Source organism: Protopterus annectens, chromosome 2.part1 (genome assembly GCF_019279795.1).
Source record: "Protopterus annectens isolate FY-2018-M chromosome 2.part1, PAN1.0, whole genome shotgun sequence".
NCBI lineage: Eukaryota > Metazoa > Chordata > Ceratodontiformes > Protopteridae > Protopterus > Protopterus annectens.
The window spans coordinates 1,727,704,011-1,727,731,840 of NC_056729.1; the positions used below are offsets into that span (position 1 = coordinate 1,727,704,011).

General features: G+C 45.3%; 1 protein-coding gene across 1 annotated transcript in view; it reads left to right on the forward strand.

The window, feature by feature from the left end:
- DDOST (dolichyl-diphosphooligosaccharide--protein glycosyltransferase non-catalytic subunit) overlaps window positions 1-27,470 on the forward strand; it is a 337,702-nt gene extending 310,232 nt beyond the window's left edge. Inside the window, exon 11 of the mRNA XM_044063179.1 lies at window positions 26,989-27,470. Coding sequence (XP_043919114.1) covers window positions 26,989-27,138 — 150 coding nt within the window. The 3' untranslated portion in view covers window positions 27,139-27,470. The remainder of the gene's footprint in view (window positions 1-26,988) is intronic.
- Window positions 27,471-27,830: the final 360 nt, after the last annotated feature.

Here is a 27,830-nt window from a genome sequence, read left to right on the forward strand (position 1 = left end):
GCCTTCCCTATTAGGGATTTTGCTCTATCATGTAGTAGCTTCCTCTTTCTGTCGTGCAGTTTATTTATGGCAGGGGTCCACCAGACTGGACGCCTGCCATTGGATGATTGGGTCTTGGTTTTGTTTGGGATAGCATGATCCATGCATTCCTGGAGATGTCCGTAGAATGCATTTATATAGGGTTCTGCAGTTTGGGCTATCGTTTCCACTGGCCCTGGGGCCTTGAAGGATTCCACTGGTTTTGAGAAGTGAGAAGTTCGCTTTGAGAAGTTTTTCACTGTGGTTTTCTGGGCTGGGGTGGGGGGATGTGGACATCCAGTGAAATTAATTTATGGTCTGATCTTACCAATGAGGGATATACTTCTGGTGTGGAGCATAGAGTCCCCATGTTGGTAATGATCAGGTCTAGTATGTTGTCCCCTCTTGTGGGAGTGGTGACTACTTGTTCCATAGCATTTGAGTTTATAATTTCCAGGAATCTTTGGGCTAAGGTGCTGGGGCTTGAGTATAGTGCTCCCAGTCAATGTTTGGGTAGTTGAAGTCGCCCAGTATAATGGTGTTCGGAGAGATCTTCATGTTCTCCAATGTTTTCTGGAAAGCCGAATGGGATTCTCGACTTTGAGAGGGTGGTCCGTAGGATGCTCTAAACTGAAAAGCAGTCTTGCCCACTGTTAGTTGCACATGGATGGTCTCCGATACTTCGTGCAATGCCACTAACCTGGAGGTGTGGATATCCTTGATAAATATGGAAACTCCCCCTCCTTTTGTGGTTTGGTCCGGGTTTTGGGGCCGAAAAGCATGATACGAGGTATAGCCTTGTAGTGCTGGGGTGCTCTCTGGAGCCTTGAACCAGGTTTCTGTCACTGCACAGATATCGATGTTCTCCATACTGAGGAGAGCTTCGATGGTGCATCTTGAGGTTAAGACTTCTGGCGCTTAGCAGCATTACCCTTAGTTTCCTGTTCCTTGTGCTGTCTATGGGGTGGGTTTGACTTTGAGCCTTGCCTAAAAAAGGCACTATGGGGTGGCAAGAGCCTTTGCCAATATCAAAGCCCAGTGGTGACAGGTGCAAGCCATCCCTGGCGGCAATGTGGCTTGTCGAGCATGTCATCCCAGGCTGACAGACACTGGATCCCCTTTGAATGACACCAACATTTTAGCCAGTTGTTAAAATCGATCATTTTGTGTCTGTACTGTGGCATCATTCTAGGTGAGGGTAAGATGTTGCTCAAGGTCAGGGTCATACTAGCCTGGGCTACATGATCAGAGAGCTCCTCTGTCTCTTTTCATGTAGTCCAGGGAGGTACGTCTCAAGTCATTCACACCAGCATGTACAATGACTGAGTCATATTTGTATTTGCTTTGGAGTGACCTGAGTGCTTATGTGTGATCCTAGCACCGACAGGCAGCTCACCGTGACCTTCTCTTTATTCAGCCTGGTGAGCGGACATCAGTGTGTCTGAGAATAGAGTCACCTATAACAAGAGTATCAGGTGTGTTATTCAGCCTTAAGGGCTGTGGCTGCTTGGCACACTGACTTTGTGGGTTATGTGTTGTGTGTGTTTGTTTGAGGTAGCGTTTGCTTGGATGTCTGCTTTGGAGGTCTCTGTTGCTTAGGTAGATTTTTATTTAGAGCCTCGAGTATGTTTTGTGTATTTGTGTGTTTGGTTCGCTGATGTGGTGGGACTATGTGATACTGGAATTGTGTTGTGTGAGGTTACCTTCTCCTCCTGACTGGTTGCACCAGTTTTGAGATGAGAGAGCTCAGCCTCCAGTTTGGCTAAATAGTTGCATCTTTCACATATATTTGAACCTGTTTGGAGGAGGAGAGGGTTGTCCGTGTACATGAGACAGTTGTAACATTGCCTCAAAATTCCCAGATTCACCAGCTGGACTGGAGAAAACCATTGATTGACCTTTGGACATGCTAGAGTAACAGGGAAACTGAATTTAAGACGGACCAATAGAGACAGGGTTATCGTAGAGAGTATAAGAGTAAGTAGTGCTTATGGTTTAATAGTGCTAACTTGTATGATTACTTAATTGGACCAGTGAAAAGCCTTAGAATTAGAATATGGTGTTTAAATTGAGAGATAGAGCAGTTCTAAGGGAAAAAGTGAAGAGCTGACTTTGTGGAGCCAGGAATAGTTTAAACCCAATTAGGCGGCGCTGCCCGTTGTTGCGCTATGCTCAAAAATGCACAAAACAGCACAAAAGAGGGTTTTGAGAGGAAGATGAAGGAGTTCTTTCCTGGGTTCTGTCCTGGGACCACTCTTGTTTGGTATATACTTTTCCGAGGTACAGGCAAACGTGGGAGGACTATGGCTCACCAAGTTCGCAGACGACTGCAAACTGGGCGCCATAATAGACTCTCCAGCTGACACAAGCATCCTTCAAAAAGGTCTCACAGAGACAGATAACTGGTGCCAGCGCCATGGTTTAAAGCTAAATGCCAAAAAATGTATAGTCATACCCTTTGGCAAAAACAATGTGCCCACAAATTACCACATAGGCAGAAACCCATTAAGTACAGAGAAAGTTATTAGGGACCTGGGGACCCAAGTTGATAGCAGTCTCTCCATTTGAAAACCACATTGCCAAAGTGGTTAGAAAGACCTTCTACATAGCCCACCTCATCACAAAGGGTTTCACATCTAGATCAAGAGAGGTAATCATGCCCCTTTATTCATCCCTCATCAGGCCCATCATAGAATACAATGCTCCTTTTGGGATGTACCTTACCCGACACCTGCAGCAACTAGAAAGACCCCAAAAGTATCTCACCAAGAGAATCAAGGGTCTCAAACAGATGCCATATGCTGCTTTGTTAAAAAAACTCCAGCTCTACTCAGTTGCATACCGCCTACTTCGAGGCGATCTATGCCTGACATACAAAGCTATGTCAAATCCAGAATTAATGGACATGCTCCACCTCAGTAAATCTAAATCCCTTAGAGCCACATGCTCGAGGGACTTGAACCTCAGCACAGAAATAAATAGAACTTGCTGGAGGGACAGGTTCATAGCCCAGAGGCTCCCTTCGCTCTGAAATAGAATTCCAGTTCATGTGAGGCAGAGCACCTCACTGAATCTCTTCAAGAAGAATCTCGATAGGTGGATGGAGGATCGTAGGTTTGTCCCAGGGATTACTCCCGTGTCACTATTAGACAGAGGCACAGTAAACTAAACCTTAAAGGGCACAGTATACTCAAATCAAGGGGTGGCGTAAGCCATATAGAATCGGGCTAGGCTTATAATTCCCTCAGGGCAGATAGCCTAGTATGAACCTATGAACCTATAAGAATCTATACCTTCAGCTTCTCCTCCAGAGGACTATTCTTTTGGGGAAACCTTACATACCATGAGGGAGCATTTCCACTGGGAGAGCCAAGATTTTTCAGAATCTAAAAAGGCTCAGGGATTTCCTTTTACTACCTCAACACAAGCCGCTAGCTATCCCACCTGTGTTAAACATTGTAGATGATGTGTGTGTTTTTGGAGTCTAGTCTTACCCCTGACTAGCCTGACAGATATTATAGGGTTCCCGACTCTCATAAATTCTTTTTTTTAAAAACCCTGCTGCAGTCCCAGAAACTATTTCTCTGGGTCCCAAAGGAGTTGAGGCTTCCTCTGCAAAAAACCCTACCCCCTCTGACACATTCTAGGGCACTGGACAGATGGGGGAAAAAAAGGTTTACACATCTGCTACCTTGGCTGTTAGGGCCGTAAATTGTCAGTTTCATATGCTGAAATATCAGCAACATGTCATGGCATTGCTTAAACAGAAAATGTTGTTAAACTCTGAATGTGCAGAAAACAAGGAAATGCAGGATTTATTGCATGCAGCTGAACAAGTTGGAAAGCATACTTTGCAATGTGGTTTTGATTCTTTAAAGGCCTCCTGCAGGGCCGCAGTTACAGGTTCTGTAATTAGGAGGCATGCTTGGTTAAAGGAACAAAATCTGCCTGAGCATGCTAAAGTTAAATTATTAGATGCACCTTTACAGCATGATACTTTGTTTGGTGTTAAGGCAATAGAGGTGTTAAAGAAAATGGAGGACAAAGCTAAATCTGTGCATATAGTCAAATATTTTTTACAAGTACAGCCACCCAGGTTTAGTAGACACTGGCCAACAAAGAATTGGTCCTTTCCTGTGTCAGACAGACCTCAAAGGGGCAGAACCAGACGCCGTAGAGGCAGATCCCAGGCGCAAGGTTCATTCCTCTCAAAACAGTGGGGGGCTTCTACCTCCAAAGTTGGAGAAGACAAATCGCAACCATTCAGGAAACAGTCCCAATGACTTCCCCTCTGCCTGCACCAAGCACTTATCTCCTGGCAGCACCTTTAGGGGGAAAATTAGCACTTTTTTTTTCAAAATTGGCACATTATAACCCAGGACAAGTGGCTCTTAAATATCGTGTCACACTGCTACAAGTTCCATTTCCATACCCTGCCAAAGGCAAATAGCTGGCCAGACCTGCCAAAAACATCAATGGGCAGAGGCACAAAAACAAGTCTCATCCCTCATGGACATGGGGGCCATTCAATTATTACCAGAGCAAGAGCAAGGACAAGGATTTTACTCAAGACTGTTCTTGGTACCCAGAAAGGACAAGTCCTGGAGGCCAATACTGGACCTATTTTGAACACATTCCTGGATATACCAAAATTCAAGATGTTGACTTTGCAGCCCCGCCTTCTCAATTTTGGGACAAATTTTTCAGGTTTTCCTGTGCTGAGGTTCACTTTAGAGTCCCTCGAGCCGTGTGGCTCTAAGCCATTTAGTTTTACTGAGGTGGAGCATGTCCATTAATTCTGCATTTGACATAGCTTTGTATGTCAGGCATAGGTCGCCTCAAGCAGGCGGTATGCAACCGAGTAGAGCTGAGTTTTAACCGAGCAGCATATGGCATCTGTTTGAGACCTTTGATCCTCTTGGTGAGATACGTTTGGGGTCTTTCTAATTGCTGCAGGTGTCGGGTAAGGTACATCCCAAAAGGGGCATTGTATTCTATGATGTGCCTGATGAGGGATGAATAAAGGGGCACGATTACCTCTGTTGATCTAGATGTGAAACCCTTCGTGATGAGGTGGGCTATGTAGAAGGTCTTTCTAACCACTTTGGCAATGTGGTTTTCAAAGGAGAGATTGCTATCAACTTGGGTCCCCAGGTCCCTAATAACTTTCTCTGTACGTAATGGTCTCTGTGAGACCTTTTTGAAGGATGTTTGTGTCAGCTGGAGAGTTGATTATGGCACCCAGTTTGCAGTCGTCTGCGAACTTGGTGAGCCATAGTCCTCCCACGTTTGCCTGTACCTCGGAAAAGTATATACCAAACAAGAGTGGTCCCAGGACAGAACCCTGTGGGATGCCACTTGTGACCGGTTTCGAGTCTGACATGGCTCCAGCAACTCTCACTCTGTGGGTTCTGTCTTTGAGCCAGTTTGCGACCCATCTTGTGACATAGGGGTTTATATTTAAGCTGGATAGCTTATCAATGATGCTGAGTGGGGTATTGTGTCAAATGCCTTTGCAAGGTCCAGATAGGCTGTGTGTGGACTACCTTCCTTCATCTATGGTTTTGGTGACTGTTTCAAAGAAGTCAACCAGGTTCAAAAAGGCAGGATCTGCCTTGACAAAGCCGAACTGGGTAGGATCTAGTGTCTGTAGCTCCCCAATGTCTTTGTTTATGAGCTCCATGATGATCTTCTCCATAGCCTTGCAGACTAAGCTAGTCAGGCTTATGGGGCGATAGTTTCCAGGGTCCCAGAGGCTCCACCTTTGTGAGTGGGACCACTGTTGCTGTATGCCATTCTGTGGGCACATATCCTGTAGTGAGGCTGAGATTGTATAGCTGTTTTATTTGAGGGATTAGTTCCTCTTGTAGTCCATGTAGAATGCAACCTGGGACGCCATCTGGTCCCATGGAAGCAGTGTTTTTTACTTTGGAGAGGGCAGCCTTCACCTGAGCATCTGAGATGTTTGGGAGGCAGCCCACTGCCGGGATAGATACTTGCTCTTTGGGGGTTTGCACTGAACCTGTCTGCCCAGGATATTGGCAATGTCTGTGGGTTCAGTGTATTTTTTGTCATTTAGAATCAACTCAGAACAAGTCTGGGAGTTGCATCCCAGGTTTCTAACATAACTGAAAAAAGCCTTATGATTGTCTTTGGTGTCCTGTGCAATTTTTCTCTCGAAGCTGGCCTTGGAGGATTTTATGAGGAATCGTAATTTTTTGCTAGTACTGATCAGAGATGCCTTCCCTATTGGGGATTTTGCTCTCTCATGTAGTAGCTTCCTCCTTCTGTTGTACAGTTTATTTATGGCAGGGGTCCACCAGACTGGACGCCTGCCTTTGGATGGTTGGGTCTTGGTTTTGTTTGGGATTGCATGATCCATGCATTCCTGGAGATGTCCGTAGAATGCATTTATATAGGATTCTGCAGTTTGGGCTGTCATTTCCACTGGCCCTGGGGCCTTGAAGGATTCCACTTCGGTTTTGAGAAGTGAGAAATTCGCTTTTGAGAAGTTTTTCACTGTGGTTTTCTGGGCTGGGGGTGGGGTCGGGATGTGGACATCCAGTGAAATTAATTTATGGTCTGATCTTACCAGTGAGGGATATACTTCTGGTGTGGAGCATAGAGTCCCCATGTTGGTAATGATCAGGTCTAGTATGTTGTCCCCTCTTGTGGGAGTGGTGACTAGTTGTTCCATAGCATTTGAGTTTATAATTTCCAGGAATCTTTGGGCTAAGGTGCTGGGGCTTGAGTAGTGCTCCTAGTCAATGTTTGGGTAGTTGAAGTCGCCCAGTATAATGGTGTTCGAGAGATCTTCATGTTCTCCAATGTTTTCAGGAAGCTAATGGGATTCCTGACTTTGAGAGGGTGGTCTGTAGGATGCTATAAACTAAAAAGCAGTCTTGCCCACTGTTAGTTGCACATGGATGGTCTCCGATACTTCGTGCAATGTCACTAACCTGGAGGTGTGGATATCCTTGATAAATATGGAAACTCCCCTCCTTTTGTGGTTCGGTCTGGGTTTTGGGGCCGAAAAGCATGATACGAGGTATAGCCTGGTAGTGCTGGGGTGCTCTCTGGAGCCTTGAACCAGGTTTCTGTCACTGCACAGATATCGATGGTCTCCATACTGAGGAGAGCTTCGAGTGCGTGCATCTTGAGGTTAAGACTTCTGGCGTTTAGCAGCATTACCCTTAGTTTCTTGTTCCTTGTGCTGTCTATGGGGGTGGGTTTGACTTGCCTAAAAAAGGCACTATGGGGGTGGCAAGAGCCTTTGCCAATATCCGAAAGCCCAGTGGTGACAGGTGCAAGCCATCCCTAGCGAAGCAACGTGGCTTGTCGAGCATGTCATCCCAGGCTGACACACACTGGATCCCCTTTGAATGACACCAAAATTTTAGCCAATTGTTAAAATCGTTAATTTTGTCTTTGTACTGTGGCATCATTCTAGGTGAGGGTAAGATGCTGCTCAAGGTCAGGGTCATACCAGCCTGGGCTACATGATCAGAGAGCTCCTCTGTCTCTTTTCATGTAGTCCAGGGAGGTACGTCTCAGGTCATTCACACCAGCATGTACAATGACTGAGTCATATTTGTATTTGCTTTGGAGTGACCTGAGTGCTTGCGTTATGTGTCTGATCCTAGCACCCGACAGGCAGCTCACCGTGACCTTCTCTTTATTCAGCCTGGTGAGCGGGACGTCAGTGTGTCTGAGAATAGAGTCACCTATAACAAGAGTATCAGATGTGTTATTCAGCCTTAAGGGCTGTGGCTGCTTGGCACACTTGACTTTGTGGGTTATGTGTTGTGTGTGCTTTGTTTTGAGGTAGCGTTTGCTTGGATGTCTGCTTTGGAGGTCTCTGTTGCTTAGGTAGATTTTTATTTAGAGCCTCGAGTATGTTTTGTGTATTTATGTGTTTGGTTCGCTGATGTGGTGGGACTATGTGATACTGGAATTGTGTTGTGTGAGGTTACCTTCTCCTCATGACTGGTTACACCAGTTTTGAGATGAGAGAGCTCAGCCTCCAGTTTGGCTAAATAGTTGCATCTCTCACATATATTTGAACCTGTTTGGAGGAGGAGAGGGTTGTCCGTGTACATGAGACAGTTGTAACATTGCCTCAAAATTCCCAGATTCACCAGCTGGACTGGAGAGGAAACCATTGACTGACCTTTGGACATGCTAGAGTAACAGGGAAACTGAATTTAAGACGGACCGATAGAGGACAGGGTAATCGTAGAGAGTATAAGAGTAAGTAGTGCTTATGGTTTAATAGTGCTAACTTGTATGATTACTTAATTGGACCAGTGAAAAGCCTTAGAATTAGAATATGGTGTTTAAATTGAGAGATAGAGCAGTTCTAAGGGAAAAAGTGAAGAGCTGACTTTGTGGAGCCAGGAATAGTTTAAACCCAATTAGGCGCTGCCCGTTGTTGCGCTATGCTCAAAAATGCACAAAACAGCACAAAAGAGGGTTTTGAGAGGAAGATGAAGGAGTTCTTTCCTGGGTTCTGTCCTGGGACCACTCTTGTTCGGTATATACTTTTCCGAGGTACAGGCAAACGTGGGAGGACTATGGCTCACCAAGTTCGCAGATGACTGCAAACTGGCCATAATAGACTCTCCAGCTGACACAAGCATCCTTCAAAAAGGTCTCACAGAGACAGATAACTGGTGCCAGCGCCATGGTTTAAAGCTAAATGCCAAAAATGTATAGTCATACCCTTTGGCAAAAAACAATGTGCCCACAAATTACCACATAGGCAGAAACCCATTAAGTACAGAGAAAGTTATTAGGGACCTGGGGACCCAAGTTGATAGCAATCTCTCCATTTGAAAACCACATTGCCAAAGTGGTTAGAAAGACCTTCTACATAGCCCACCTCATCACAAAGGGTTTCACATCTAGATCAAGAGAGGTAATTGTGCCCCTTTATTCATCCCTCATCAGGCCCATCATAGAATACAATGCCCCTTTTGGGATGTACCTTACCCGACACCTGTAGCAACTAGAAAGACCCCAAAAGTATCCCACCAAGAGGATCAAGGGTCTCAAACAGATGCCATATACTGCTCGGTTAAAAAAACTCCAGCTCTACTCAGTTGCATACCGCCTACTTCGAGGCCATCTATGCCTGACATACAAAGCTATGTCAAATCCAGAATTAATGGACATGCTCCACCTCAGTAAATCTAAATCGCTTAGAGCCACACGCTCGAGGGACTTGAACCTCAGCACAGAAATAAATAGAACTTGCTGGAGGGACAGGTTCATAGCCCAGAGGCTCCCTTCGCTCTGGAATAGAATTACAGTTCATGTGAGGCAGAGCACCTCACTGAATCTCTTCAAGAAGAATCTCGATAGGTGGATGGGGGATCGTAGGTTTGTCCCAGGGATTACTCCCGTGTCACTATTAGACAGAGGTGCACAGTAAACTAAACCTTAAAAAGGGCACAGTATACTCAAATCAAGGGGTGGCGTAAGCCATACAGAATCGGGCTAGGCTTATAATTGCCTCAGGGCAGATAGCCTAGTATGAACTTATGAACCTATAAGAATCTATACCTTCAGCTTCTCCTCCAGAGGACTATTCTTTTGGGGAAACCTTACATACCATGAGGGAGCATTTCCACTGGGAGAGCCAAGATTTTTCAGAATCTAAAAAGAGGCTCAGGGATTTCCTTTTACTACCTCAAGCCGCTAGCTATCCCACCTGTGTTAGACATTGTAGATGATGTGTTTTTGGAGTCTAGTCTTACCCCTGACTAGCCTGACAGATATTATAGGGTTTCTGACTCTCATAAATTCTTTTTTTTTAAACCCTGCTACAGTCCCAGAAACTATTTCTCAGGGTCCCAAAGGAGTTGAGGCTTCCTCTGCAAAAAACCCTACCCCCTCTGACAGATTCTAGGGCACTGGATAGATGGGGGAAAAAAGGTTTACACATCTGCTACCTTTGCTGTTAGGGCCGTAAATTGTCAGTTTCATATGCTGAAATATCAGCAACATGTCATGGCATTGCTTAAACAGAAAATGTTGTTAAACTCTGAATGTGCAGAAAACAAGGAAATGCAGGATTTATTGCATGCAGCTGAACAAGTTGAAAAGCATACTTTGCAATGTGGATGTCCTTCATGGATGCATCTGCAGTCATAACAACTGGGTTGTCCTGTCGTCAGGCAGCCCTTCAGTTGGCCGGATTCCAAAGTCCGGGTCCGCTTGCTGATGTAGCACTTCACCCGACGTCATCTCTGTTGGTCTTGTATAAAGGCATCAGCCGGCGCCATTTTCCTCAGTCTTTCTTGCAGCGTGGCGCCCAAGCAGAAGCTGTTCGCAAGTGCCGGTCGGTCGGATCCAGAGATTACTTCTACGAATACTACTTGAAGACTTCTAAAGCTAAGTACCCGTTGGGGACTCTTTCTTGCCTCAGCCGATGTCAGAAAAAGTTAATAATTGTTTAACCTGTGAAACAAATACCTCATAAAGATTTCCACTCTTATTGTCTGCCTTGTTTAGGCCCAGCCCACACGTAGCAGCCTGTTCGGCCTGTGCTTCTTTCAACCGACGAACGGCTTAGGCGTCGGAGTTTGCTGAACAGTTTTTCGGTTCTGATTTTGCATACATTATGCCGGATCCTCCGACTACCCAATCTACCAAAACGCAAAGATAAAGACCGACACTCATGTCCAGCGGTTTCGGCCAAAACCATGGTTAAGCAAACATGAGTGTCTCGGTTTCGCCGAAACGAGAAAACTGATCAAAGTACAGCTGAATCTATCTCTACAACTGAGGCCCCTGCTACCACCCTTGAATCGGCCTCAGAAATTTTATCCACTACGGTGGTTGCCACTGACTTATCAGACACCATTCCCTTGGATGTCTCTACCCCAGCGGTGCTGCTAGGCCTCCAGCAGCCATGTCCATTAAGGCCTCGCCAGGGCTAAAGCAGCCAAGACCACTAAAACAGTGCCTGTTAAACCCCTACAACCAGGCCCTCCTCTAGTTCTCAAATGCTTACTCTGGCAGAAGATTTAATTTCATTAATTAGAGGATCTCAATCTCATCCAGACAGGGCCTCTCAGCCCCAGAGAAGAGACCTAGGGCAGAGCCCCTGAGCCAGTGTCCTCTGATGATTCTGCCGATGAATCAGACATAACTGACCAGCCAGAGGCTCCTTTCTCCAATTTTGAAGACTCTGATGCTGAAGAATCCATTCAGCTGCTTCCCCCAGAAGAATTCTCCTTGGGGAAACCTTACATGCCATGCGAGAGCAGTTCCAATGGCAGCAACAGGATTTTCAGACTCCAGAAAAGACTTAGGACCTTTCTGCACCTTCCACAGCACAGGCCCTTAGCTATACCTCCTGTTCTTTCTGTGGTGGATGATGCTTTCAATGATGTCTGCTCCGCACCAGATTCTTTACCTCCAGCCCCTGCCAAACCAGACAGATTTTACAGGGTGCCAGACACTCATCACCACCTTTACAAGGCCCCACTTGCAGACCCGAAACTATATCCCAGGGTCCCAAGGCAGTAGCGACCACAGCTAAAAACCCTATTCCTTCTGAAAGGGAAGCAAGGTCATTAGACAGATGGGGCAAAAAGGTCTACACTTCAGCTACTCTCTCAGCTAGAGCTTTAAACTGTCAGTTTCACATGATACAATACCAAGAGTTTATGCTTGATCAGTTAACTAAAAGCTAACCACTGATGAATCTCTTGATAAGAAATATGTATTAGAAATGGTAAATAACATACAACAGGTTAGTAACCATTCCTTAAAATGTGGCTATGATGCACTGGAGGCTTCATTTAGATCAGCCATGACTGGCACAGTGATAAGAAGGCATGCTTGGCTAAAGGAGCAAGCTTTACCGGATCATGTTAAAGCTAAGTTGCTAGATGGTCCTATGGATAAGACAAGTTTGTTTGGTACTCCTGCCCAGCAGGTTATGAAGAAAATGGAAGAAAAGGCAAAATCTGTTCAAACGGTTAAAGATTTCTTGCAGGTTCAACCCCCCAGGTTTAGCAGGAACTGGCCTGCCAAAAATTGGTCCTTTCCTGACTCCACAAGATCTCAAAGGGGCAGGAATAGGCGTTCAGAGGCAGAAACCAATCCAGAGGAGGTGCCTACAGAGGACGACAGTGGCAAGGTAACAACAGAGGCACAGACACCACCTCTGCCACTACATCAACACAGCCACAGTGACTTAACCCTAAATCCGCCTACCAGGGAACAAATAGCAGCTCCTCTAGGCGGAAAGTTAACCTTATTTTCAAAGAACTGGCACTATATAACAAAGGACAAGTGGATTTTACAAACCATAGATCAAGGTTACCGGTTCCACTTCCACACTTTAACAGTCTCCAAATGGATAGGAAATTGCATACGATTCTGTTACTCCTTCCATGGAAAACCAATTCCACAGAACATAAGACCTCATTCTACAAGGGCAACAGCCACTACCACAGCCTTCTTACGAGGAGTGGCAACCAAAGACATTATTGAGGCGGCTACTTGGACCTCCGTGCATACATTTGCCAAGCATTATAATTTGCCTCTATATTCCAGATCCCGAGCAGGGTTTGCCACTGCTGTACTGCAAGGGATCCTAAACACACCATAATCTAGTTTTATCCTCCTCCCTAGTTGGCTATGGTATTCTACCCAGTTGTTATGACTGCAGATGCATCCATGAAGGACATAGTACAGTTTTGTACCTACCATAAATGTAGATGTCCGAACTGGATAGCATCTGCAGTCAGGATTACTCCCTCCTTCCCCTCTGTGGTACTCCTAGGTGTTTACCCTCCTAATAGCTAGCTGGTGGGGGAGTCTTTTATGGTGTATTTGTTGGTATATATGTACATACATGCTTATTTTTGTGTTTACCTCTATCTTTTTGGAAACATTGGCATCTATCCAAATTTTAGCCTTCAAGAGGGCTACTGGCATCTGGGGCAAGAAACACTGAGGAAAATGGCGTCGGGTGATGCCTTTATACCCGAAGACCAACAGAGATGACGTTCGGGTGAAGTGCGACATCAGCGGGACCCGGACTTTGGAATCCGGCCGACTGAAGGGCTGCCTGACAGGACAACCCAGTTGTTATGACTGCAGATGCTATCCAGTTCGGACATCTACATTTATGGTAGGTACAAAACTGTACTTTTTGACTCTTTAAAGGCCTCCTGCAGGGCTGCAGTTACAGGTTCTGTAATTAGGAGGTATGCTTGGTTAAAGGAACAAAATCTGCCTGATCATGCTAAAGTTAAATTATTAGATGCACCTTTACAGCATGATACTTTGTTTGGTGTTAAGGCAATAGAGGTGTTAAAGAAAATGGAGGACAAAGCTAAATCTATGCATATGGTCAAAGATTTTTTACAAGTACAGCCACCCAGGTTTAGTAGACACTGGCCAACAAAGAACTGGTCCTTTCCTGTGTCAGACAGACCTCAAAGGGGCAGAACGAGACGCCGTAGAGGCAGATCCCAGGCGCAAGGTTCATTCCGCTCAAAACAATGGGGGGCTTCTACCTCCAAAGTTGGAGAAGACAAATCGCAACCATTCAGGAAACAGTCACAATGACTTCCCCTCTGCCTGCACCAAGCACTTCTCTCCTGGCAGCACCTTTAGAGGGAAAATTAGCACTTTTTTTTTCAAAATTGGCACATTATAACCCAGGACAAGTGGTTCTTAAATATTGTGTCACAAGGCTACAAGTTCCATTTCCATACCCTGCCAAAGGCAAACTGCTGGCCAGGTCTGCCAAAAAATCAATGGGCAGAGGCACAAAAACAAGTCTCATCCCTCATGGACATGGGGGCCATTCAATTATTACCAGAGCAAGAGCAAGGACAAGGATTTTACTCAAGACTGTTCTTGGTACCCAGAAAGGACAAGGCCTGGAGGCCAATACTGGACCTATTTTGAACACATTCCTGGATATACCAAAATTCAAGATGTTGACTTTGCAGCAGCTTCTGCCCATGCTGGACAAGAACGCTTGGCTTGTGACTTTAGACCTAAAAGAGGCATACCTGCATGTCTCAATCAGACAAATATGCAGAAGATACCTCAGATTCAAGGCTGGCTCAATGCATTACCAATTCTCTGCACTGCCCTTTAGCTTATCTACTGTGACCAGGGTCTTTACAAATTGCCTGGCACCAGTAATTGCATTCTGCAGACAAAGAGGAATACAAATATATACTTAAGACGACTGTCTAATTCAAGCGGAGAACAAGGACATTCTTCTACAGCATCTGGCATTTGTGAAAAGACTTCTAACATGCCTAGGGTTACACAGTCAACGAAAAGAAATCAAAGCTAGTACCCTCTCAAGAGATAATATTCCTGGGTGCAAGCTTAAATACAACTGCCCAGATGGCTTATTTCACGCCAGACAAACAAAGGCAACTGACTACCTATTTCAAAATGTTGGCAACAAAGGCCCAGTTATCTTCAAGAAAAATTCTGCAGGGTTTTGGCTTCGTGGTATCCTGCATCCTACTAATTCCATATGCAAGACTGCATACGAGGAAACTTCAATGGTACCTAAAAAGTGTTTGGACTCAACATTGCCACAGCCTGAAAACTGATTACTCTGTCCCTGCCTGCAACAGGAGTTTCGGTGGTGGGCAAAGGCTTGTCACCAAAACAAGGGACAACGATCCACATTACCCCCAGCCAGGCAAACACTAACAACGGATGCATCAAATTATGCCTGGGGGGCCCACATGACAGGAAGATGCATTCAGGGCACATGGACCTCAAACCAAATGCATCTACACATCAATCAAAAAGAGATGCTAGCAGTTCAAAATGCCCTTACAGCCTTCAAGGGCCTGCTTCATCCAAGACAACTACTGATAAAACAACACCACGGTCATGTGGTATATAAACAAGTAGGGGGGCACACATTCTTACCCCGTTTGCAGACTAGCCATGACTTTGTGGGACACAGCATTGACTTACCAAGTACATCTGCAGGCACAATTCCTGCCATGAAGGAAAAATACTCTGGCAGACGAACTAAGCAGAAATTTCATGGATCCCCACAAGTGGCACATGGATCCACAAGTTTTCAGCATGATAACAAGGAAATGGGGATGCCTAGACATAGAGCTATTTGCCTCCCCTCACAGCTACCAACTAAAAAGATTCTGCACAAGGATTTATCACAGACAAGCATGGAAAGTGGACGCCTTATTTTTCAGCTGGAAAAACCTATCAGTATATGCATTTCCCTCTCTACCTCTCCTCCCCAAGGTGCTCCTAAAGGTCAGACAGGAGAAGCCAAAGATGATATTGATTGCCTCAGACTGGCCCCGCCAGTACTGGTATCCAATACTAAGGAGCTTGTCTCTGTGCCCAGCTTGGTCCTTACTTCAGATACCTCATCTACTGTCCCAGCAAAACAATCCAATCCTGCACAGCCAACTCAGGACTTTAAACCTGGCAGCATGGCAGATAATGTAGTCATACAAAACATACCTCTCAGTAAAGCTGTGATGGATGTCATCTTGGAAGCCAGAAGGCCTAGTACTAGAAAATCTTATGCTGGAAAATGGAAGGAGATTCTGTGCTTGGAACCAGGCACAAGGAACTGATAACAGCTGTGCCAAATATTCCTCAGATTTTACAATACTTAACTGAGTTGCTGGACAAAGGTCTATCTTTTTTATCTATTAAAATTCATGCCTTTGCCATTTCGGCTCATTACAATACAGAGCCACCAGTCTTTTCTCATCCCTTACTAAAACAGTACCGCAGAAGAGCCAAAAATCTAAGGCCTCCAAGGAGATCACCAATGCCTGCATGGGACCTCAACTATGTCTTGGAAAAACTCACCCTGCCTCCTTTTGAGCCAGCTGCTACTGCTGATATAAAGTTTTTATCTTGGAAAACAGCTCTGCCCCTAGCAATAACTTCTGCAAGACGAGTTTCAGAGATTAAGGCACTCATGGCTGTGGAACATTTTATCATTTTTTATCCAGACAGGGTCTCTCTGAGGACAAACCCAACATTTATGCCTAAGGTGGTGTCCAGTGTGGCTCTTAACCAAACTATTCATCTGCCAACTTTTTATCCAAATCCACAGAACAAGGGGGAGAGAATTCTGCATTTTTTGGACCTACACAGACAGCTTAGATTCTACTTGGACAGAGCCAAAGTTTTCCGAAAGATAGAACAATTACTAGTGGCATATGCTGAAGGATCACAAGGAAAGGCTATCTCAAAGCAGACCATTTCAAAGTGGATAGGCCACTGCATTCATTTCTGCTACTTGCACCATGGCAAGCTAGTGCCTAAGGGCATTAGGCCACATCCAACCAGAGCTGCAGCTACTTCAGCAACCTTTCTCGGGGGAGTACCAACCAAGGACAATTTTGAGGCGGCTACTTGGAGTTCAGTGCACACCTTCACAAAGCACTATCATCTTCCACTCTACTCTAAATCCATGGCAGGCTTTGCCACTGCAGTTCTGCAGGGCCTCATAGCCGCTCCTAATGATGTTTAGCTCCAGCCTCCCATCCATAGCTTTGGGACTCTACCCAAATGTAATGACTGCAACAGTGAAACACGAAGAACATAGTACAGTTGTGTACACTTACCATAAATGTAGATGTTCGAGTGTATTTACTGTTGCAGTCCAGCTTACCCACCTGCCATCCCCCCTTTCTTCTGATGGAACCTAGCTTTCCTTCTCTGATTTATACAACCTATGTGGTGTATTTGCTTGTAGTTGAAGGTAAAAATTTATATTGGTGCATGTATTTATATGTATATAAATTTTGGCTACCCTTTTAGGGGGCACCTGACATCTGGGGCAAGAAAAACTAAAGAAAATGGCGTCTGCCGCATCTTTTATACCCCTGACGACCTGACGTCAGGGAATGGGTGACAACAGCCGATGCAGGACCCAGGACTTTGGAATTCAGGCCGACTGAGGGCAACCTGCCAGCAGGATTACCCAAATGTAATGACTGCAACAGTGAATACACTCTAACATCTACATTTATGGTAAGTGTACACAACTGTACTTTCTGTCTAAAACTACCGAGTTTCTAAAGCCAAGAGTACGTGCTATGCCTAGGAAACCAATGACCAAAGCGCATGCATCTCCCTTGCCACAAAATAAAATGCTTAGAATGGCAGAGGACCTTATGCTTATATGGGGAAGTCAGCCTTCCCCTACTAAGAGAAAGAGACCAGTCCCCAGCATCTTCAACAGACCAAGAGTCTGACTCTGAGGTTTCTGATTATGAAGACATGCCCTTATCTGCTTATGAGGATCCTGATGCAGAGGAATCCATTCCCTCTGCCTTTCCTCTAGAGGATTTTTCTTTTGGTGAAACCTTACATACTTTAAGAGAGCAGTTCCACTGGGAATGCCAAGATTATCCTCAGTCCAAAAAGAGACTCAGAGAATTTCTAGACTTGCCCCAACACAGGCCTTTAGCAATACCACCAATCCTGGAAGTTGATGTCTTTATGGAATCCAGTCTTAATCCTGATACTTTACCCCCTGCCCCTAGGAAACTAGACAGATACTACAGAGTACCTGACTCTCAAATTTCTTTTCAAAAATCCTACTGCTGACCCAGAGATAATTTCCCTGGGGCCTAAGGGTATCAAGGCAACTACAGCTAAGAATCCCACCCCTTCAGACAGGGATTCCAGAGCTTTGGACAGATGGGGTAAGAAAGTATATACCTCTGCAACTCTTGCCATTGGGGCTTTGAATTGTCAGTTTCACATGCTGAAGTACCAACAACATGTTATGGAACTTATTAAGCAAAAAATAGCTACCTTTACAGACTGTGCAGAAAGTAAACAATTGCAAGAGCTTATGCATTCTGCAAGCAAAGTCGGCAAGCATACATTGGACTGTGGCTTTGACGCCCTAGAAGCATCTTGCAGGGAAGCAGTCACTGGTTCTGTGCTAAGAAGGCATACTTGGCTTAAGGAGCAGACCTTGCCAGATCATGTCAAATCCAAGTTACTAGATGCTTCTTTGAACAAGGGCAATCTGTTTGGCACCAAAGCAGAAGAAGTTCTTAAAAAGATGGAAGAAAAATCTAAATCTATGCAGACAAAGAATTCCTGCAAGTGCAGCTTCCTAGATTCAGTAGGCATTGTCCCTCGAAGCATTGGTCCTTTCCAGCCCCCTCAAGGCCATCTCAAGCTAGACCCAGGGGAAACAGACCCCCCCCCCCCAGACTACAGTCTCAGGGTATGCAGAGATCTAAGCAATGGAGTGCTTCCACTGCTAAAGCAGGGAGTGCTAAGCCACCCCCTTTCAGAAAGAATTCCCAATGACTGCTCAACTCCACTCCCCTCCTCTGCCCAACTGCTTGTGCCCCAGTGGGAAAACTTGCTCTTTATGCAAAAAACTGGATTCCCATCACCAAAGACAGATGAGTCCTCAACCTTGTATCCCGGGGGTACAAATTTTACTTCCACTCACTGCCAACCCCAAAAGGTTCCCAAAGCTCCCTCTAAACCAATGGGCAGAGGCTCAAAACCAAGTCCAGTCCCTGCTCTCTATAAGGGCAATTCACCCTGTTCCTGTGGAATAGATGGATCAAGGGTTCTATTCCAGACTTTTCCTGGTACCCAGAAAAGAGGGCCCAATCCTGGATCTTTCCATTCTCAACACCTTCCTGGTGGTACCCAAATTTAAAATGCTCACCCTGCAGCAGCTTCTATCTATGCTAGCCAAGGATGCCTGGTTAGTCACCCTAGACTTAAAAGAAGCCTATCTGCACATCCCTATAAAAGAGTTGTGCAGAAAATGTATACGCTTCAGGGCAGGATCTATGCATTCAGTTCTCTGCACTTCCCTTTGGCTTATCCACTGCTCCCAAAGTATTCACAAAATGCCTGGCTCCAGCCATTGCTTACTGCATACAGAGAAATATTAAAATTTGCCCATACTTGGATGACTGCCTGATTCAGGCAGACAGTCAGGAAATGCTGTTGCAGCACCTGATATTTGTAAAAACCGTCTTACCTCCCTGGGGTACACCATCAACGAAAATAAATCAAAACTAGTCCCCAGTCAAAAGATTGTATTCCTGGGAGCAAGCTTGGACACAGCGTCCAGGTTGCATTCCTCACTCCAGAAAACCAAGCCTATCTGACAGGCTGTTTTACTCAAATGGCCACCAGAAGCCAGCTATCCGCAAGGAAAAGTCCTGCAGGCCCTAGGATTCATGGCCTCATGCATCCTACTAACTCCATATGCTAGACTGCATATGTGGAAACTTCAGTGGTACTTAAAAAGTCTTTGGTGCCAACATTCTCAGGACCTGAAAACTGTCATTCCCATAATACCCTGTCTAAGGACAGAGTTCCTTTGGTGGGCAGCAGCATGCAACCTCAACAAGGGACTGCCCTTTACCAACCCCACGCCACCCAGACCCTAATCACAGACACATCAGACTATGCCTGGGGGGCACACATGGACGTCAAGTGCATTCAGTGTCACTGGAGCCCAAATCAAATGCATCTGCAAATCAACCAGAAAGAGATGCTAGCTGTGCAGCATGCTCTGACAGCTTTCAGATCCCTTCTTTCTCCAGGACACCTGCTAATAAAAACAGACAACACCACAGTCATGTGGTACAGCAACAAGCAGGGGGGAACCCACTCTGCAGGCTAGCCATGGCCCTGTTGAACACAACCTTGGTCATGCAGGTCCATCTGCAAGCTCAGTTCCTGCCAGGCAAAAAAAACTCACTGGCAGACGATTTAAGCAGAAATCTCCTAGACCCACACAAGTGGCAACTAGAGCCCAGTACTTTCAGCCTTCTGATTCAGAAATGGGGGACCCCAGAGGTGGATCTCTTTGCCTCCCCTTACAATCAACAGCTCAGCAGATTCTGCACCAGGACATCTCACAGCAGGGCCTGGAAAGCGGATGCCCTATCCTTCCAGTGGGTAAATCTGTCAATTTATGCCTTTTCCCCTCTTCTCAAGAGTATGGCTCAAGCTAAGACAGGGCAGACCAAGGGCAATTCTGATTGCCCCAGACTGGCCACGCCAACATTGGTACCCACTCCTGCGAAGCTTGTCACCGGTGCCATCCTGGCAACTACACCCAACCCTGCTCTCTCAGAAGGGGGGGGACAGATCTTGCATCTGCAACTGCAAACCCTAAATCCTGCAGCCCAGCTTATTCCTTGAATTCTCCCCCAGTAACCAGCCTAAGCGAGCAGGTGGTGGATGACATCCTTGAAGCCAGAAGACCCAGTACAAGGAAATCCTATGCTAAGTGGAAAGGGTACTGCTCCTGGATTCAGTCTAAAGGAGAGGACACAACCCTTCCCTCCCTGCTTCTAATCCTGGATTACTTAGCAGATCTACTCCATAGAGGCCTATCCTTCTCCTCCATTAAGATCCATGCCTCTGCCATTTCGACTCATTACAACACTGAGTCACCTCTCTTCTCATACCCTCTTATCAAACAGATGTCCTTCAAGAATGCAACTGCAGTCATAACATGGCCATTTTCTTCAGTCTTTCTTGCAGGGGACCTTTTCTTGCCTCAGCCGATGTCAGAAATTACTAAAGTTAACAATTGTCTTTTGTGGTAAACAAATACCTCATAAGGATTTCCACCCCTTGCCTGGGCCCAGACCCTGTTCAACAAGCGCACTCTCAGGCACACCATGCCATCTTCCAACAACTCCCAAAAGCGAAAAGACCACCGACATTCTCCTACCACCGACTCCGCCAAAACCTAGCGAGTTCCCTCTGAGACGGTCTCTCCCGAAGACACCGCACTCCGATTCCAGACTTATAGATTTTCCTCTGGATACAACCGAGGAAATGCCGAGACCATTGCTGTAGACAAGGTCACTCCTGGAGCTGCCAGGCCTCCTATGGCCATGTCTATTAAAGGCTACACTAGGGCTAAGGCAGCCAGCAAAACAAAGCATATTACTTCTAAATCCGGAGACACAAATTATGTCCATGGCTGCTGATTTAATTTCCATGATTACAGGTTCACAGGCCCATCCTGAGAGAGCATCCCAGCCTCCTCCTGATAAAGGCCCGGGTTGAACCCTCTGACCCTACTCCTTCAGATGAACACTCTGAGGGCTCTGTCCACTCTGATAACCAGGAAGAGCTCTTCAGACCTATGAGGACTTCGGATGCAGAAGATTCCATACCTTGACCTCCCCTCCTGAGGATATTTCTTTTGGGAAGTTCTGCACACCATGAGGGAACATTTCAAGTGGCAGGGTCAGGAATATTCTGATTCCAGGAAATGAGCCTCAGCACAGGCCCTTAGCTATTCCTGTACTTGATGTTCTGGATGATTTATTCTGATTCTAGTGCTACCCCTGATTCTCTTCCTCCTGCTCCAGCCACAGATAGGTATTACAGGGTCCCAGAAACTCATTCCCATTTATTCAGGGCCCATTCTGCTGATTTGGAAACTATTTCACAGGGCTAAAGGAGTTTCAGCCTCCGTCATTAGAGAGATGGGGTAAAAGGTTTACACATCCACTACCTGGAGCTTTAAATTGCCTTTTTTCATTAGCTTTCCTTTAGACAGGAAGTCTTTGCAGGAAGACATATAAGCAATCACTTCCTGCAGTGTGGATATGATGCTGGAAGCTTCATGAAGGGCAGCTATGACAGGGGCAGTGATAAAGATCAACCTCTACCAGATCATGTAAAAGCAAAACTTCTGGATGCACCTTTGGAAAGAAGAACAAGCTTTTGGTGCAAATGCTAAGGATGTTAAAAACCATCGAAGAAAAAGCTAAATCAGTTCAAACTGTAAAGGATTTCCTCCAGGTTCAACCCCAGATTCAGTAGGAATTGGCCTTCAAAAACTGGTCCTTTCCCTAATCCAGAAAAGTTTCAAAGGGTAAGAACAGGCGTGGCGAGGAAGAGGCCAATACAGAGGCCCTTACAGGGGGCGTCAATGGCAGCCAGGAAACCAAAGAGGTGGCCAGGGGGTTTCTCCTGCCCAACCACCACAATCTCAATGACTTTCCTCTACTACGCCTACCAGGGAACAACTAGAAGCTCCGTGGGATTGGGGAAATTATCTCTGTTTGCAGAAAACTGGCACAGACTAACAAAGGACAAATGGATTTTGGACATTATAGACCGAGGGTAGGGTTTCATTTTCATACCTTACCAAGAAAACAAGGCATGCCAAATCTACCACAACATCAAAGGGCAGAGGCTATCAAGCAAATCACTCTGCCAACTCGAATGAAAGCAAGAAAAGAGTTCCAACAAGAAACAGAACAGGGTTTTTAGACTCAAGACTGTTCTTGTTTCCAAAAAAACTCAATGGAGACCAATACTGGACTTGTCCATTAAACATTAAACACCTTTCTCATAGTACCAAAGTTCAAAATGCTGACACTGCAGCAACTCCTTCCATGCTGGGCAAGGAGTCGTGGCTGATTACTCTGGACCTCAGGAGGCATACCTGCATGTCCCTATCAGACACAGCTGCAGAAGATACCTCAGATTTCTTGCAGGGCCAGAGCATTATCAATTCTCAGCATTGCCATTTGGCTTATCTACTGCGTTACCCAGAGTGTTTACAAAATGCCTGGCTTCAGTAATTGCTCATTGCAGGCTCCAGGGTATACAAATTTACCCATTACCTGGACGACTGCCTCATACAAGCGGACGACAAATTGATGTTGACAAAAATCTGGAATATGTCATACGATTACTTCAAGCTCTGGGATACACAGTCAACTTCCAAAAAAAGTCAACTGCAGCTATCAGCAAATAATCTTCTTAGGAGCCAAACTAGACACAGCCTCTCAGATGGCTTACCTGACAGAAGACAAGCAAGAGAAGTTAACTCAATACTTCAAAGGTTTAGCAAAACTCACCCAGATGACTGCAAGGAGATTCCTACAGGCCCTGGGTTACATGGCATCCTGCATTCTACTGGTTCCATTAGCAAAACTACATGAGAAAGCTTCAATGGTACCTAAAAAGCATTTGGTCTCAGCACAGCAACAACTTGGAGACAATCATACCACTCATTCCATGCCTACAAAAGGAATTCCTATGGTGGGCCTCGGTGAGCCAGGAAAACACAGGTATGTCATTCAAAAAACCACAGATAACACAGACCATGACTACAGGCTCAGACCTCGGATGGGGGTGCACATGGAAGGCAGGTGTATACAAGGACAATGGTCTCCAAAGGAAACACATCTGCATATAAACCAAAAGGAAATGCTGGCAGTAATGCATGTTATCGAGGCTTTTCAAAATCAACTCCAGCAAGGTCACTTAATGATACGGACAGACAACACCACTGTGATGTGGTACATAAACAAGCAGGGGGGCACCCACTCTTACCCCCTTTGCAGACTGACAATGCAGCTTTGGGAGAAATCACTGAGCCTAAACATCCAGTTACAATCCCAGCCAGGAGGTGGGCCCTCCCTCAGTGGCCTCTACTTTTGACTCAACACAATTTCGAAACTCTGCATCCAAACCTTCAGACACTGCAGCTAACAGCCTGGGAGATCCCATAAATAACTTCAGCTTATCTCTCTCCAAGGAAGTTCAGTGGATACTAACAGAGGCTTGAAGACCGTCCACCAGAAAGGTCTACTTAGCAAAGTGGAAAAGATTCAGCAATTGGAATACCAGCAAAGGACATGATGCATCATTACTGAACATCCCACTTATCTTGGAATATTTGGCAGATATGTTACAGAGCGGCCTCTCATATTCTTCAATAAAGATACATGCATCTGCTATTTCAGCTAGATACAACACTGATCCTCCTGTTTTTCTCACCTTACTAAGACAATTCCTCAGGGAATCAAGAACATTAAGCCACCAAGAAAGGCCCCAGTGCCAGCCTGGGACCTCAATTTTGTCTTAGAAAACTGACTCTACCTCCTTTGAGCCAGCAGCTTCAGTTGACTTGCAATTTCTCTCATGGAAAACAGCCTTCCTGTTGGCAATTACCTCAGCAAGAAGGGTCTCGGAACTACAGGCCCTAATGGCAATACCACCCTTTATTATTTTCCACAGAGACAGGGTTTCATTAAGGACCAACCCTACCTTTATGCCAAAGGTGGTATCTAGGGTTTCTCTAAATCAAGCCATTCATCTGCCTGCTTTCTTCCCCAATCCTGAGAATAAGGGGGAAAGGCCTTTGCATACCTTGGACATTCATAGACAACTTCGATACTACCTGGACAGAACCAAGGCCAGTAGGAAGTCTGAACAGCTTTTTGTAGCTTACGCCCCTGCAGTCCAAGGAAAAGCAATTTCAAAGCAGACTATTTCTAAATGGATTGGACATTGCATCAGATTCTGTTATTCCTTTCATGGAAAGACTGTTCCAGCCTATGTCAGACCACATTCCACCAGAGCTACAGCCACCTCTACAGCATTTTTAAGAGGGGTGCCTACAAAGGACATTCTAGAAGCTGCTACATGGAGCTCCGTGCATACATTCTCAAAACACTACAATCTCTCCCTATATTCCAGATCCAGAGCAGGCTTTGCTTCGCACAGTCCTGCAGGGTTTGATTGCCACACCATCTCTCCTAGAGCATACCTCCTCCCCAGCTAAGCTATGGTATTCTACCCACATGTTATGACTGCAGTTGCATTCTTGAAGGACATAGTACAGTTTTGTACCTACCATAAATGTAGATGTCCGATAGACATGCAACTGCAGTCCCCTCCCTCCATACCCCTCTATGCTTAGGGTCCACTCCTATCCCCCTCACTCTTAGCTGGGGATATCTGTTATGGTGTATTTGTTTTATTGCTCATGTATTTGTTTGGAATCCTGTTTTTGTCTTCCAATTTGATTACAGCCTTCCTTGGAGGGCACCTGGCATCTGGGGCAAGAAACACTGAAGAAAATGGCGTCGGCTGATGCTTATATACTCCAGCCGCTCTGGGAGAAATGCGAAATCAGCCGACGTCGGACCCAGACTTTGGAATCCGGCCGACCGAGGGCTGCCTGAGGCAGGACAACCCGCATGTTATGACTGCAGTTGCATGTCTATCGGACATCTACATTTATGGTAGGTACAAAACTGTACTTTCCTGAGAGGGGCAAACTACTTAAGGCCGCCAAGGAGAGCACCCACCCCTGCTTGGGACCTTAACTTTGTACTGGAAAAGCTCATGCTGCCCCCCTTTGAGCCTGCAGTGTCAGCAGAGTTAAAATTCCTCTCTTGGAAAACAAGTCTTGCTTCTGGTCATCACTTCAGCTAGAAGAGTTTCTGAGCTACAAGCACTTATGGCTGTGGAGCCTTTCATTATTTTCCATGTGGAAATGGTTTCCCTCAGGACTAACCCTTCCTTTGTGGCTAAAGTGGTGTCCAGTGTGGCTGTCAATCCATCCACTTGCCTACCTTCTCTAATCTTCAAAATAAAGGGAAAAGGATTCTGCACTCCTTGGACGTGCACTGACAGCTCAGATTATACCTTGATAGGACTAAGCCCTTCAGAAAATCCGACCAGTTTACTAGTCAGCTTTGCAACAGGGGCAGAGGGCAAGGCCATTTCAAAGCAAACAAGTTTCCAAATGGATAGCAGTTTGCATCCATTTCTGCTACAAGCACCATGGGAAACCAACCCCTCAGGGGGTCAGAACACATTCCACTAGGGCAACGTCTACCTCTGCAGCATTCCTCAGGGGAGACCCTACCAGGGACATCCTGGAAGATGCTACCTGGAGTTCTGTTCACACCTTCACCAAGCATTACCACCTGCCTATCTTTTCCAAATCCAGGGCAGGTTTTGCAATAGCAGACCTGCAAGGCATTCTAGTCGGCCCTAACTCTTTGTGACTGCCTCCACCCTTCTTCGGCTTTGGGAATCTGCCCAAGTGTGATGACTGCAACAGTGAAACACAAAGAACATAGTACAGTTGTGTACACTTACCATATGTGTAGATGTTCGAGCATATTCACTGTTGCAGTCCTGGTTTCCCCTTCCTCCAGCCCCCTGTTTTTTTCTCTATTTCTCTCTCTCTCTCTCTAAACTCTCTATGCCTTTTACTACCCTCCCTCCTTTTCAGGGGTGTTGGTATTGGTATTTACTTTTTACTGGTGGTAGTTTCCCCCACCATAACTTATCTCCCTATTGGGGGGCTCCTGACATTTGGGGCAAGAAAACCTGATGAAATGGCATTGGCTGCCTGTTTTTATACCCCTGACGACCTGACATCAGCCCTGGAGCAACAGCAACCGACTCAGAAATACTAAGTCTCTGGTATTCGGGCCAACTGAGGGGCTACCTGCAGGCAGATAACCCTTGTGTGATGACTGCAACAGTGAATACACTTTAACATCTACATTTATGGTAAGTGTACAAAACTGTACTTTCTCACCTTACAAGCAGTTGTAAGAAATCTTATTGTGAGTTTTCCTATGATTCTCCATGTCCAAAACACATGGCTGACGTGCATATTCCCACATATACACACACTCACTCTATCACTAACTCTGTCTTAATGTTTGCAACTATTACACAGGGTGATAACTTTTTAATAACTACTTTCTGTGAATGTCCTATATATAAAAGATCTTACTATTCCACCCCGTTGTTTTTTTAATTGCTTCTTTTCCTTTACTTGTGCAGTTTAATGGTATTGACTTAAATTGATTTCTCCACCAATTTTCCATTTTTGTGCACTTGGAGTAGTATCTGCCACTCCTTTGTGTCATCTCCTTTTTTGCATCTTCTTATCAGGCACCTTATTTTTATGGTCATATTTCTTCCCCAAGTGTGCAGCTCACATTCTTACCTTATTTACTAAACACATCTGTGAATGTAGAACTTCCATTCCATGATGCACCTCTGTTTACAGGTAGTGCTTCTGCATTAACTTGCCATCCTTGTCCTAGTAAGGCTGAGCAGACTAACTTGTAATAAACAAAAATGTTTTCAATCCCATTTCTCATTTGTTAACTTTTGTTTTTTCAGGTGTCTGTACGGCCTTTGCAACACACGCAGTATGAACGGTTCATCCCTTCTGCATACCCATATTATGCAAGTGCCTTTTCCATGATGGTTGGTTTATTCTTGTTCAGTATCATCTTTTTGCACATGAAAGAAAAGGAGAAAGCTGACTGAAGTGGAACTTGAATGATGCTTTAAGTCTGTTTTGTAATCAAATCTGTTTCTGTTTTAAGCAGGCAGTTGGAGTATAGTGCTTGGTTTCCAGGGTCGGCTTTGGGTTATTTTTGCTGTTTTGTACTCCCACTCAAGTGGGACAGATAACTAGCACTGAATTGTACACCACCTCTGAATGCAGCCTGCATTGTTATGAATGTTTAACAGTGCAGCAGTGATGCCACTTGTAAATTTGTCTTGTTAATGTTTAATTATTGTACATTTGTATTTTCACACTATTTTCCCAGTTTGGTTTATTAAGACAGTTTTACTAAATAAATGTCACATTCCACCAAGATGTTGTTTTTATTTTGTCTATATATACTTTATCAAAATGTTGTAAGAAAATGTACATAATTTCAACTTCAGCATTATTTACACGTTTTAAACCATGAAATGTTCATCGTGTTACACTGCTATAGTCATTACACTTGGGTTATCCTGCCATCAGGCGGTTCCCCAGTTGGCCTGAGTTACAAAGTCTTGGTCCAGTGTCGGTTGCTGTCGTCTCCTCCCTGACGTCAGTGCGCCAGGGGTATATAAGATGCAGCCGATGCCATTTTCTTCAGTCTTTCTTGCCACGCGGTGCCCGAAGCAAAAGCAGTTCGCAAGTGCCGGTCGCCCGTCTCCTGAGATTTTCATTCTGAATCCAG